We start from the raw sequence: 12,554 nt of genomic DNA, 5'->3' as shown, positions 1-12,554 counted from the left end.
CGAAGGTCAGTGTCATACAATATATTCTCTGTTCTTAAAGTTCTCGCAGCGTGCATCAGCTCAAAGGGAAAGGAAACTGTATTCACTAATGCTGAAAAGATGGAATTCCAATAATCTAAATGGAAGATGTTTTCCATTTCTCATTCCAAGATGAGTTCATCTTGGCAGCAAGGTAAAACACGGTTTCATAAGGGGAAAAGAGGAACAGCATAACTGATTCAACATGTTCATCCATGATGAGATTATCCTAATCATCACTAATAATGAACAAACATAATGATGTAAATTGCTGTGTGATCTGCAATTGCCGGCTTTCAAGTCAAGCTTTTTAATGGACACTTTTTAACAAGAGCAACACCAAATGAGTAGCGTTTAAGCATCGATCACTGAGTATCAATTACTGAGGCATCGATCTTCACATCCCTAGATAAGGATTATACAGTGAATCCAGTCAGAGGTGTTTGTTTGTGTGTATACAGTAGGAGCTAAACTGCATTATTGTGGAGACAGAATTGTGTAGTCTAGCCTGTAACACTTGAGACAGATAAAACGATTGTATTTCTCAGTATGCAACTTCATGATCACACTCTGTAATTCCGCAGTGTTGAGAGTAGCCCAACTTCTGTGTGACACGCCCTTAAGGCTAAAAGCATCAGCGGTGAATCACAAGTGTGTCACCGCCGAAATGAATATGACATATTTTTGTCTTCAGACAGACTTCCTAATTCCTACTGGAGTTCAGGAGAAGACAGGCTGTGCTCTGTTTAAATTATTTCCCTCCTCACTACCACTAGTCTTCTAAATAATGTGGAGCAAAAAAAAAAAAACATAGGCCCTTGTGCAGCTCAAGTTCAACAAATTTGATTTGTTGGTTCAGAACAGCCAGAAATAAAAATAACCAAATAAATAATAATAGGGGAAGCAATTGCAACATCAGTTTTCTAGTAATATGTGAAGGCAACTTAACATGGAGGAAAGGAAGAGAAGGAGAAGTGAACAGAAGTGGGCAGTTTGTTTAGATCAATCTAAAAGTCCACTTCCATCACAGATAATGTGACCCTTTCTCCACCTTCTAATGCATTCTCTACACCTCTGACAACCCAGTGCAGTGGAGTGTGGGCTGTTATGTGGTTGGTGTTGATGTATTAATTAAAATTGAAGCATATGTGGTCTGTCAGACAAGTCAGAACACATGCGTGATGTGGATCCATGCAAGTTGTGGGGGTTTGTGTGGGTCCATTACAACATAGAAGTGTTTCTGAAACCCCTGGTAACAAAACACTGTGAAAAAAAATGACCTCCTCCCAGACTTTGTTAGTCTATAATAATGTCATGACTAACCCCCGACCTCCCCCTGACCTCCTCCTGACCTCACGTCATAATTACTGCGGCTGCTGGAGGGCGCTGTCAGTGTAAATACATGTCGTCTTGAGGCACTCGTTCTTCTTGACAGCGCAGTCTCGCTCTGTCAGATGTAAGATTGACAACTGAAACTTGCCATTTCTGCATTTCTATTTAAATATACATTGATGTGAAAGAGCGATGAAAAGCACAATAACAAGGAAATGGGCACTAAAACAGGTAACGTTTGCTGCTGTTGGTAATCGTGTGGATATTCAGCTTTAGACACTTATTCTCTCGTGTTGAAACTACTAGTACATGACAGTTTTTAATTTAGTTGAAGTTGGTGCCATGCATTGGTTTTCTTTTTCAAGTCCCAATAGCCGCATAAAATTCTATTATGAAGAATTTGAAATCCTTGATCCTTGAAATGAACATGATCTCCAACATGTCATCCACATAAAGTTCCCCCGGACTGCTCTACTGGGTGCCTTTTAAATTTTTGGCCGTAGGTGGTGCCAGCATGTTTTTTGAAGTTCAGTTCACAGTGAATGGCAACCTGTTGCACGTCTCCAGTGTTTGAGTGCATGTATGTAAATACATGTAAATACAGCTTTGGGGAATGCGAGCTGGGAGGATGTGCTCTGATATGATGTTTTGGTGTTGCCTCTGACAAAGCTTCCTGAAAGCAAACAAAGCTACATGTGTCTTACGGCACTATGGATGGCTGAAATCAGTCAACCAGGTCACGAAGGAAAGGAGGACATAAGGAGAGAAAAGAGGAAGGATTTTAAGGGAAACAGAACACACCAACAGCCTCAGATATATGTCCTAGTACCTAATTCTATAAGAAAAAAAATGCCTCAATTGGAAGAATTGAAATTGGTGTTACCACTGGATGGTGTTTTTTAAGGACTAACACAACGCAGATGGATTTCTCAGCCCATTACAACAAGTAGCGAAAAAAAAAAAAAACTTGCAGAGAGAATGCATTACAATAACCAATCTAAAATGTTTTGTAAGTCGCTGGTTTTGACAGAAAAAAGAACGGTTCTGCATCAGCAATGCAGAGCAGCGAGCATAGCTCCTCTGACATACTGTCTCAGCCTTTGATATGTAAGCAGAAGTTTCTAACTGTCTCTCTCTATTTCTCCCTCTTCTCTTTCCTCCCCACCCTTCTGCTCTCTTTTCTTTCTTCCATCAGGGCGAAGTGGGACCCATGGGAAGGAAAGGAGAGGTTTGTCGAATTAGACTTTGCGGTATTAGATATAATCCATTCTGTCTTATTCTGCACCGCAGTGAGAAGCCCTGTCAAGCCTGCATGGCTGCTATAGAAGACTTACAGAGCCAATACCTCCAGGCCTGGGGAAATCTGGCCCCCCGGGCAAAAATATACATCACAAAAGCGCTCCTTTCTAAAGGCGCACACATCTTAAATATCAAACACTTACTTTACTGTCTGCAGAATCACAATTTAGGGAGATGTAGCTGTGCCGGTGCTGTTTAGAGAATACCATTTATTGCAAGTCAACACTTTATTAACATGCTTTTTGATCGCTGAGAAAAACCAGTGAAGAAGCAGAAAACACTGGAATGCTATGTGTAGATTTAATTGCTATAATTATCTGTTCGCCACATCCCCTCAGTGACTGTTGTTCTACCTGTCAGTCTTTCATGTGATATAATATGGGGTTGAGTGATTTACCACTTGAAATTCTTTGTAGGTAGAGACTGTTGATTTTGTTCGCTGTAGTGGTAACTGTTCCTGGCAGATATCATCAGCCGGACCTGATAACATCAGCTCAGTTATCAGCTGACTAATTAGTCTAATGCTGGTTTATGAGCTAGTTGCAAATTCTGTCTCCGGCTGACTTGTTTACAAATGAGAATGGTGTTAACATTGTATATCCAAGGCAAAGTGTCAGCATCCTCACCAGCTGGTCCATGTAGACAAAACAATATACAACATACAATAATATACTTTCTCATATTTTAATCTAATATATTTTCACTTTTAACGTCACAAAAGAAATGGGTTTTAGGATGAGAGCTGACTGATGTGTTTGATCTGATCTTGGCGGGGATTTCTGGAGTGTAGATTTTCCCAAATCCAATAAAGAGCAGGACAGAGCTGCTAAGGTTAACTTTGTTAGCATTCAAGACTGGATTCCACACAGTAGGGACACACTGCTTGTGCTAGTTGTGGCCTTTTTTTTTTTTTTTTTTTTTGTAACCTGTAAACCCACAAACTTACATAACCTAGTTAGTAAATGATGTGCTTCCTGGTCTTGGCCCTAACATAAATAGTTTACTACTTTAGGTAGTAGTCCAGCTAACCTGCCATGCTAATGATTGCAGTTTATGTTAGAGCAGACAAACACTGTTTAATCCAGTCCTTTTGCTTCTATGTGTTTTGGATATGGAAAGGTTAAAAAAAATCTCTTAAAACTGAGTATCTCACTAAAGGAAAGCTTGACAGGTCAGCCATCCCCAATGTTTGGACGATGTTTAGAGGCAGCGCTTAGCAAACAGCCAATTGATCTTTATGTATGAGGCAACAAAATTTTGTCAAATGCTTGAAAACAGGCACCGGTTGCACCTTTTTTTTCTCTTGTATTGTGAGATTTTCTGTCCTTACTCCTACTTCTTCAGAAAGGTGTGACAGGTGATGTGGGCCCCAGGGGGCCCGAAGGAAAGAAGGGGGACATGGGCCACATGGGTACTGTTGGTCCCAGGGGATTTCCTGGCCAGGATGGGTTGCCGGGCCAACCAGGGCAGCCAGGATATCCTGGGAAACCTGTGAGTGAACCTCCTATTGACCACGTCCACCTGGTCAGATTAAGAGAAAAATAAATGGGTTGAAAGATATAGTCAGTCCTGTCTGGACAGGAGGAGTTATGTTTGGGAATAATGGGGGGTATCAGTGTGTGTAGGCTTTCTGAAGACAAAGAGTGGAGCTCTGACATCCTGTAAATCTGAATGCTCAATCACAGGTTGAGCCCGTTTTCTCAGTCCCAGAGTGGATTTAGCTGAATAAAAGGGTAATTGTGTGTTGCAGGGCAAGTCTCCCTCAGATGAACATCTTCTAAAGCTCTGCACTGATGTTCTGCGCAGTAAGTATCGGTCTGTTTTTATGTCACTTTAGTGAGAACCAGAGAGGAAAAGCTAGGGTCGGAAATTCTGTCTGAAACAGTTGCACATTTCACATAAGTCCTTTGATCAATTTCCATTGATTATAACAAACTGGGGGTTAAACAGCTTAATCTGTCTGACAATTTAAGTGATTACTTTTGTAAAAGAGTGGCACAATGTTAAATTACCCAAAATATAAGGGACAGTCTCCATTAGTTACATTATTGCCATGAATGTGAATGTAAATAATCAAACACTCAATAACTGTCTAAATGCCCAGAGTCTTTACCATTTTTATCCTTTATCTGAAAGCAAATCAAGCATAACTATAGGGGATTTAAATTTATCTATCATGCCTCCTACCTTCGTTAACTCACAGCTTGTGTCAACAAAGATGCAAGAGATGCAAGAATGGAGGAATAACACCTACCAAATAGGCAATCCTCACACCCAGGTATGGGTAAAGAGGCCAATGGCACACGTATGTAGAAATAATTAGTGAGTTGACTGTAAGGTGATTTCCTACCTGTTCTAATGTAGTGGCAGCTAACAGGAGAAACCCTATGAAGGCTGAAATCCTGTACATTTCACAGAACTCCTGACTTTAAACACTAAATAGAACTGAGGATTACATGGTCAAACTCTGTAAATGAAGTGGTTTTCCGAGGATATTTGATTCCATTAGTATAATGGATTACTCAGCACGTTCTGGCTGTGGCCTGCAGATCAACTCCCTGCGCTGCTCCAGACCCTGGCCCCCCCAGCTCAGTGTGAACCCTGCCAAAGTGTGAAGGGACCCCCGGGCGAGCCAGGACTACCGGGACCCAAAGGCACCATGGGAACTCCAGGCTACCCTGGGAGGAGTGGTGCTCCTGGATACCCAGGACCTCCTGGAATTCAGGGTCCTGCAGGCCTCAAAGGTGATATGACCTATAATGTATGAACTTGTTAAGGGATTCATCAACACCTTAGGTTAGGTTTGTTCTATCTGTATGCTCTGTTTTAAGATGGTGTCTGATCCACTGCCTGAAACGGTAACAAAAATTCTCTTTAGCCTGATGAAAACAAGACAATAAATAACACGGCATCATGAACAAGAGCGAGGACAAAATTTACTGTTGCTTTCATTAACGATTAAAATCAAAACAGTGTCAACGACTAGCAAATTGGATGTGTTGATGTTCACTGTACCCCATAAAACAAGATCATTAAACAAGTGAACATCAGTGAAAGTCAGCAGAGCAAAAGACAACAAATACTGAATGCATCTCAATGAGCTGTCTTTGATTTATCACTACTTCAAGACAGGGAATGGCTAATCAGCTGTGAAAGATGCCATTCTGTACCACTCCACTGCTATGTACTATTTCAACTTGTTAGGTCAGGGGAACCGCAACTTTAGAGCTGTCAGGCTTGGTCAAAAACACAGAGGGAAGAGACTGAAAGCTGACTGCATGGAGAAAAGGAATGATGCTGTATGTATGCCATGTCCTGGATGACATTTTATGTACACACACTGTCCCACAATTCATGAAAAAGTAGTTGGGATACTTGTAGTCCCTATAGTCCCTATAGATCCTTCTTTTTAATCAGTCTCTCCCAAGTTCCCAAAGTTTATGGAAGTCCAATGCTAGATCACAAGTAATATAATTATTCTGTGAGTTGTGAATGATGTTATGTCTATAACATGAACACAGCAATAGACCCTAACCCTAACCCCACAGTGTGTCTTGGAATCAGATAGACAGATAGATTTTTCGCAAAGAGAATCCTTCAAATCCTAGAAAGTGGCCCTTCGCTAACAGCATCCTGCTGGCAAACTGCATACAGAAGCTATAGCCACACTAGCAATTTGTCCAATACTTTGGTTTATGACCTGCAAACCTAATTATATTTCCACCAGCCTCAGTTCTACTTTATGTTTAGTGGTAATTAGCCAATGTTAGCATGCTAACACATGACTGTACCTGCTAAACCTGAGCATATTGTCACTCTTAGGGTGTTGGCTTGCTAACATTTTTGCATTTCGCTTAAAACACTCTTGTATCTAAGTACAGCTGCATGGAGCCATTGGAATGATTGAAGAAATAAGAACATGGTCTTTACTTTCCTGCAGCTTTGAACCGGACAGACCCATTTATAGTCTAATCATTTTTTTTAAAGTAGACATATTATGTCCCCAGGTGATATTGGACCAAAAGGGCTCAAAGGCAGCAAGGGAGAAGGTTACCGTGGACCTCCAGGACCACCTGGACATCCTGGTATGTAAAAAGCTCTCTTGTCAGCATGTTTTATGAAATGTCTTCATCCATTATGCCATTTTGTGGAATTGCAGCTATTTTAGCAACCACGGTGTTCTGACATCTGAGCTTGCATGAGTGCACTTCGAACAAAAAGGCATCTAGGCTGTTTGTAATCTTACATTTTTAATGCACATGTGGGTGGATCCTGTTTGTACTTAATTTTCAATGAGTACTTTCAGTGACAGCTTGGTAGGTGGGGTGAGGGAGATGTGAGGGCAAGTTCCAGACATTAAGTGCAGCATTTCTCTGCGGAAGCCATAATAGCCTATTAAGTCATCACATGCACTATGAGTAGATGTGATTTATGATCCATCATCTGCTATTTTTAGTTCACATGAAGAGAACTCTGAATTAAACTTAATGGAACCTTTGGCAGAAATACCAGTAACATTTGTGTTTATTTTTCTGGACATGTTTTCTTCTATGTTGTGTGTCCATATCACTGTAGGAATTCAGGGCCCTCGTGGCTTTGATGGAATCGGTCATCCAGGCAACCAGGGCATTCCTGGAAAACCAGGACCACCGGGACATCCTGGTAAACGGGGCAGCACAGGACTTCCAGGGATGTGTGATGTTTCCATGTGTTATCAGACTTACAACCTCAGGGAACATTACAGCAAAGGACCTAACGTCTGATGACATAGCAGTGTGGGAGGCTGCTTTTGATTTAAACACTCAAAGTGTTTTGAGGAAGCAATTTACTGTATTACTCATTTACAGAGATGTGTGTGACTGTTGACTCCTTTATGACAGAGTATGTGGAAAATTAGCTGCACTGGAGGCAGACATACCCTCATTATTTGAGGTAGACTGAAATGGGCAGGGCATTGATTCATGATTATTCATGATCCGAGACGGTCAGCAGGCTAGCAGTAGCTTACTGAGATACCAGGCTAACATGGCTACTTCATAGTTTAAACTTGCAAAGTTTGACAGCAGGTTTAAATGTTGATTTCTAATCCTGAGTATGTCTGATGAGCACCAAAATGGTTGTAACTGAGGTTTGCTGTTTTTTGTGCAACTAGCAAGTGAAATAGGATTTGTGAGAACATAACAAAATAGCTACCTCCTCTTTTACCTGGGTCACTCTTTAAGTTATAGATACAGAAGGCTTGCTAACATGACAAGATGCTAATAGGCCAGCATCACCAGCGGTCCAGTTGAAATTCAACACAACATGCATGCACAAAAAAACAGAAACATCTTCTGACAACTCAACAAAACTCAGGTAGAGCCTTTCTTAATTAAATGATAATTTGTAATTTATTCCAGATTATGAGTTCATAGTGCTTAAACTGCACATTATTAAGGGAAGTAGGCAAGAATTTGCTCTAATGCTGTGCTGAGCTTCACCAGTTGAGATTTACATCAACCAGTGAGGTTAAATCTACCTTCAGTGCAGCTCTGTGTCCGAGAAAATGATTATATCTACAATTTATGTGAAAAGTACAATACATTCCTTGATGCTGAATTGTGGGACACAGCATTTTACATGAATATCTTGTGAAAGGTTAATAAACATTTAGGTTGGTCAATTAATGTTAATGAATAAACAAGAAAAATTCACAAATGAAATCACTCCAACCCCAGCATTCTTTGTTAGCAGTGCATTATCTCTCTCTCGGCCTGCTTTTAGTGCATTCTACATGTAATCCCTTGTGGTGAAAAAATATATTTCTATCACCAGGGGTTGCTAATCCATCACTGTGACTGACAGGGTTGTAAGAATCCATTCACTGTCTATTTTTACCCATTATCTTTGTTTTTTTGTTTATCAGTATTATATAGACTTATTTTCCATTGCTTTTCTGAGTGCGTGGATTACCATAAAGTCTCAAAAAGTGGCCTTTATTTACCTCAGCTGCAGACTTATGCAAACTTATATCATTGACAGGCCTTTTATTTCTACTTTCTCACATTTTTTTTAAGCGTATCATAAATCATATTTTAGAAAGAAGCCTTCCACTGTCCTGATTTGCTCACAATTTAATTTGCTGTTGACACTATTTTCTGTCAACTCAAAACATCCTCCATGTTTACTTGTTGTCTTGATAAAATTTTGACTAATTCCATCAGTGCAACAACAAAGTCTTGTCCTACTCACCACTCTGTTGCACTCAATTTCAGAAAACTGAAATACTGTTTTCATTCACTGACCGTTTCTAGTTGCTTTCATTTTCCATTTGTTGTGCTAGATTAAGCCTCCCACTGGCTTAAAAGGCCACCCCATTCCTGGTAGGCTTCTGAGTTGGAACATGTGCAGGAAGTGTTGAGTTTCACTAACACTAACCACAGTCGTAAAAACAGTAAAGTTGAGCAATTACAGCAATCAAAGATTCCACAAATCTTATGTATCAATCAGCTCTCATGACATATGAATTTTGTGGTATTTACAGTAATAACATTTTTTGACAGAGCTGACCTTTGAGGAAACAGGGAGCTGGAGAGTCCAAATCATTGAATCACCATTCTCTTTTATTTATCCTGCTTTAACCTGTTCTAATTAAACGTATGTGTGTTAGTTTATGTGTGTTAACTTATTTCCCCATTAGCTATCTTGTAAACTGTCAGTACAAAAGCTCATCGGGACTGTTTATTTCCTTCTTCAATGGTATTGAATGAAATGATTTAGAATTCCTCAGAATAAAATGCAAGGTGGGAGTATGGCCATGTACAGACAAACAAATAGAAGAAGAGTTGTAGAGAGATAGTCATGGTCAGGTCCAGGCCAGCCTCTGTTGAACCAGCTTCCGTTGAACCAGCCTTTGTAACTCAATAAAATCTCTCATTCATCATTTCTTGAGGCATGTTCCTCAGGTTCACTTTCAATATTCTGAGGCAAATCAGCTCAGCTTCAGCAGTTGCAGGAAGAAATGGATACCTTTGTGATTTTAAACAACTTTTTTTTTCCCTTTTGCAATCTCTGCTGTCTAAAAGCCACAGAATTCAGTCCTCTTTGTGTGACTGTAACTACAGACGTCTGAGCTAACAACCTCTCAACTCACCCATGGATTCACCTTTTTTGTTGAGCAGTGATGTTTAGTCCATAAATGTCTAGCGCATATGGGAAATGGTGTTCTATAAAGGCCAGTAAAAAACAGAAATATTGAATAAGCCTCAGCATGAGATTGTTTTTCAAAAAACCTGCCATCCTTTTCTGAAGAGGTGAAGTGAGCCATTCATACTGACGTACTGTTGAGAAAGGCTTTGTTCCAAGGCTGGATTTTTAGTTATTAGCATAGTTACAGGTAGAGGGATTTAGCAACAATAAGCTGCCGCAGACATCATATTAGCTGTAACAAAAGCAATAAGTATTCAGCTACAGGAAGAAGCAGGGAAACTGTGACAAGAAATTTTTTTTTTTTTTCACACAACTGTCTTTTCATAGCCTTTTACAGACATTTTTGGTTGTTATATGGGGAAAGGCTCTTGCCCAGTTTCCTGAGAAGAGAGGCTTCCATATATGGTGAGGAATGATTAAAAAAATGTTATCAAACTGTCATAGACTTTGAACCCTTCCAGATATGTGAGTTTGTGAGTGATACTCTAGGGTTCAGACTTCAGGATACCGGTTTCCAAACTGTTGTTTGTTGCTATGAAGCTGTTAATTCTTACTTGGAACTTCATTCCGTTTCCTAGTTTGCAACTATTATGTTATTTAATTTTTTGTTTTATCAACAATAACAGTCTACACTGTGGCTGGTGGCCCTTAGAGGCTCCATCCCGCAGTAGTATGTGGTTTAATGAAGCAACAACATATTAATGCTTTTGCTATTTGTAGAGTCTTTTGAGTAGTGAAAATCTGGCCTGCATATTAGAGTAAATGCACAGGGTCAGTACAAGCATAATTGCTTATCCTCTGGGGACCATGAATGTGCTTAAGAAATTAAATTGTAGTATTAAATCTTGCATACACAAAGCTGAAATTTTCCCTGAGGGTAGTGCTAGCGGACACTTCATGGAATGTTGAACATGGACCTGGTTCATCCTCTGAGGAGCATGAATGAATGTGCTCAGTAAATTTCATGACTATCTGCCTGTTGGACATTTTGCATGTACAAGTGGAAATATTGGCCAGATAAAAATGTCAAGAGACCCTGTAATCTGTATTGGCAACTAATTTTTTTTTGGATCAGCATGTTGGTGAGAGGTTCATAGTGAGCATATGTGTCAACATTTTTGTCATTTATTTTTGTCCCATGTACTCTCATACATGGGACACACTGACGTGAACCATGGTCTTCAGTGTTTAAATTTGTTTAAATTTGATTTGTACAACAAACCATCCACCGCACCTACCTCCACACTTCATGACCTTGCTGTGGCACAGCAGATAGGAAAATTCACCATCTTGGCAAAATGTAACCTCCAAAACATATTTGGCAAAGCAAATTGACTAACTACATATATATATATATATTTATGTATACCTATGATGAAGACACCAAACTACCAAAAGGTTAGGTCTGCGGTCATTTAAAAGAAACCAATATTGAAACTAATATTCATAGGTGACAGGACAACATCTCCGGTGTCACAATCACATGCTTTGTCCAACCAGCTACCCACTCCAGCCTCCTACCTAACGCTACTTCCACTTTTGCTACTGACTAAGCTCCTGTTTTTCTGCTCAGTACAGTCTTACATTTAATGCTGTGACTGAGTCTGAACATTGTAGCTGGGTTTAACACAGTGTCATCATGAAAACTTTTTTCTTTCTTTTTTTTTTTTTTTAAAAAAGATATATGTGCGATCTGTGTTTCTTGAGTACTGACACCTACTGTAAAAGGTGTCAGATCATCAGTAACAATCTTCACCACAGAAACAGTCCATGCTGTGTGAAAGTTAACTTTCCAGTGCAGATGGTGACGTGACTTGTCACATTTACCATTTTGAGTTGACTTTTGACTGATATAATGTTTAGATGTAATGATTTAATTACTTCCGACCACAGGGGTTAAACAAACTTGTTAACTAGGATCTTGTGTGGGATTTGCTTGCATTTCTGTCTTTCTGTAATTGAAATATATTTCAAGAAGCATCCATTTGTATCATTTTAAAAGTTAATATCTGTAATATCCATAGATGCTGGAAAAAATGCAGTGTTTACAATGATATTTTTGTACATATGATTAGCAGCTTTTGAAAATATGTCTTATTATTATGTTTGTTGTAAAATTATTTTATATTAAAATAAACTTGAATGATGTAACACTGACTTTTCACTGACTTCACTGAGTGTTTCATGAATTATATTTGAGCCAGTATAGATTTTGGATTAAACATACGACTGCAACTTGCTCAAAAGGAACTGTTGTACAAGTCCATCCTGTTTTCATGTATGTGGGTCTGCTCACAGATTACATCTGCTTACAGACTACATATTGCTTTGATTGTTTGAGCAACACACTGACTGCTACGTCTTCTCAGGTCCCATCAGTATATTGCGTACATCATAAATATCTGTGTTCTCAAACTTCAAAGGAAATATCTGTGCTGATTGGTTACTCCATTTCTGATCTTAAGGTGCCTTCACAACTAAACCTGTTTGACCCATTTAGTGCAGTTGGTTTGTTGTGTGAAAGGACACAGGCCAACCACTGGATTATATACAGACAGGTGACAAAATACAGGTGGTAGAGAGCTTTGTCTAACATAGTTGGTCCAAAGTCTCAACTGGGTTTAAATCTACCAACTGCAAAGGCCAACGCATATGATTCACCCCACATGCACTCGCCCACTTGTTGACAATATGATGAAGGATGATTCATGTGACCA

At 39.6% G+C, this 12,554-nt stretch overlaps 1 protein-coding gene across 3 annotated transcripts in view; it reads left to right on the top strand.

Moving 5' to 3' along the window:
* si:dkey-225n22.4 (collagen alpha-1(XXI) chain) overlaps positions 1-11,969 on the top strand; it is a 60,416-nt gene extending 48,447 nt beyond the window's left edge. For all 3 annotated transcript variants that reach the window (XM_041066067.1, XM_041066066.1, XM_041066065.1), the window contains exons 27-32: positions 2,546-2,578; positions 3,994-4,140; positions 4,400-4,454; positions 5,199-5,393; positions 6,657-6,734; positions 7,225-11,969. In XM_041066067.1, the coding sequence (XP_040922001.1) occupies positions 2,546-2,578; positions 3,994-4,140; positions 4,400-4,454; positions 5,199-5,393; positions 6,657-6,734; positions 7,225-7,412 (696 nt within the window). In that variant the 3' untranslated portion in view covers positions 7,413-11,969. The remainder of the gene's footprint in view (positions 1-2,545; positions 2,579-3,993; positions 4,141-4,399; positions 4,455-5,198; positions 5,394-6,656; positions 6,735-7,224) is intronic.
* The last annotated feature ends 585 nt before the right edge of the window (positions 11,970-12,554 follow it).

The sequence above is a fragment of the Toxotes jaculatrix genome, chromosome 20 (genome assembly GCF_017976425.1).
Source record: "Toxotes jaculatrix isolate fToxJac2 chromosome 20, fToxJac2.pri, whole genome shotgun sequence".
NCBI classification, from domain to species: domain Eukaryota; kingdom Metazoa; phylum Chordata; class Actinopteri; family Toxotidae; genus Toxotes; species Toxotes jaculatrix.
The sequence above is the reverse complement of the archived record's forward strand: the minus strand, read 5'-3'. Positions and strand labels throughout refer to the sequence as shown.